Here is a 2,224-nt window from a genome sequence, read left to right on the forward strand (position 1 = left end):
GCATGTCAATTAAGGTAGCACGGTTCCTTCGTCTAGGACTTCCTTTTTTGCATGAGCATTCCTAAAACGCAAACAAACTCATTGATTTTTCTTCTCCTAAGAACACGTTAACTCCTTCTACTACAGGCGAGTAAGTTTCCAAAGGTCGAGCATCCGGTAGATTGCGTAGTAACGTCGTTCACCTAAAAAAACACAAAACAAACAAATAGGTCAGCCGAACTACGATTCGCTCTGATTCTCATTCCATATGAGATACGTAGGCATAAGACGCGATGTCTTAGCGAGCACACTCCTCTTTAACCCATAGGTAGCCGAGCTACGAAGACTCTGATTCTCATATTCAGATGAGATACGTATGCAGTGGATGCGACATCCGTGCGAGTCATTTTCTTTTGACCCCTCTTTTAGTAAATAGTACATTAGATAAACCCACACCCTTTAGACAAGAACAACAAGAGTGGATCCCGTAGAGTACTACGGATGCGTAGGGGTGCTAATACCTTCCCTTCGTATAATCGACTCCCGAACCCAAGATTTGGTTGCGAGACCTTGTCTTTTCCTTTCATTTTTCCAGGTTTACTTCGAGCGTTTCCTTTCCCTCATTTGGGATAAATAACGCACGGTGGCGACTCTTCTGTCATTTTCTTTCTTTTTTTGCCGGTTGTTTCGTTTCGCATTTAGGTTGCGAGACTCCTTATGCAACATCAGCAACTTCACCAAGCACATCACCTTCAGTCATCTCCAACTTGATAATCAAATTTTCCAAAGTGAGCTTCCTTGCCTCTAACTCCTTGCACGTTTCTTTGAGTATTGCAATGACAACAGCTTTACCTGGTTGAGTGCAAACACTTGATGTCTCTCCTGTTTCCATGGCAATGTCAGGAACATGCGTACCTAGGAACAGTTTATGATTGAAGGCCAATGGGCTGTCTCTTCTCTTCATATAATCATTCTCTGTTAATATGTTTGGAAATTGATTCAACACAATACCACATATGAGGGAAGGAAACGCTATAGGCCCATTCACACCGAAGCTTCCTGCATGCTTCAAGGTTTGATAAAAAATATAGGATCCATAGTCAAAATTGGCTTTGGTTCCAACAACATATATGAACTTTCCAAGCATTACAGCCACTGTAGATTTGTGATTGGTGGGCACCCAGTTAGCAGCTCCAATTTTGTGCAGCATTGCATACTTGACACTTAGTTTGCTAGCCACCAACTTACCTTTGAGAGGCCACTTCCTGACTTGATTAGCAGTGATGACTTGACAGATTTTGTTGTCAGTCACCTCAAGCTCAGGTTGAGCTACATCAGGTCTTCCCAAATACATGTTGATTACTGAGGGAGAGAAGTTTACACACTTGCCTCGCACATATACTTTTCTAAATTCCTTAGACTTTCCATCAGCACATTCTTCAGACACATTGACAATAAATTCCTTTACTAACATCTCATAGCACTTTGAGAACTGAGTCACAATCTTTATTAAACCTGCCTCTTGAATAAGGGCCATAATCTCCTTACATTCCAGAACATTCTGAGCCAATTCCCTTTCCAAAGCCAGCCTCTTCTGATAAACATATTTCCACCTATTTACACTTGAAGCAAAATGGAACGATATGTTGTAAATTGGTACCTCAGGGACACTAGCTGCAAGCTTACTAGTGGTTGGCTTCTTCTTTGACAGAGAGGCAGTGACATCACATGGAACATCTAAGTCAGACTCCACAACAACAGACTTGGTCTTCATTTTCTTGGACACCCCTTTGCTCCAAGATTTTGTTGGACCATGACCTTTCCTCTTGAGGGAACTCTCTGCCACCTTTGGATTGGGAGAGGTTGGCACATCAATCTTCTTTCTGGGGGACCTTTGCACCACTGTTTTCTTTTCTCTCTGAGTCCTAACCCTTTTGGCTATACTAGGGACAACTGAGGTCAACAACTCATTATCAGAAAATTCCTCCAGGTCTACTGTTTCAGCTTCACAGTTAGGGTTGTCACTGACATCATGAGTGACACGGAATTCCTCACCACCCACATTATCTAAGGGTTTTTCAATATTTGACCCCTCATGAGCATCAATTTGCTCAGCATCATCAGATACATTCTTTCCTAAGGAGACTGTATTTTCTTGACAAGCAACATTATCAGGTACAATAGTGTTTAAGGGAATGGAAACCCCAAGAACCTTATAATTATCAGACAGTATTCCAGTCACCAT

General features: G+C 42.0%; 1 protein-coding gene across 1 annotated transcript; it reads right to left on the reverse strand.

Moving 5' to 3' along the window:
• Positions 1–694: 694 nt before the first annotated feature.
• On the reverse strand, positions 695–2,224 carry LOC127095409 (uncharacterized). The gene is made up of 3 exons (XM_051034105.1): positions 1,689–2,224; positions 1,365–1,592; positions 695–1,244 (listed from the first exon to the last, which is right to left on the reverse strand). The coding sequence occupies exons 1-3, from the start codon at positions 2,222–2,224 to the stop codon at positions 695–697; spliced, it is 1,314 nt and encodes a 437-aa protein (XP_050890062.1).

Source organism: Lathyrus oleraceus, chromosome 6 (assembly GCF_024323335.1).
Source record: "Lathyrus oleraceus cultivar Zhongwan6 chromosome 6, CAAS_Psat_ZW6_1.0, whole genome shotgun sequence".
Classification (NCBI taxonomy): Eukaryota; Viridiplantae; Streptophyta; class Magnoliopsida; order Fabales; family Fabaceae; genus Lathyrus; species Lathyrus oleraceus.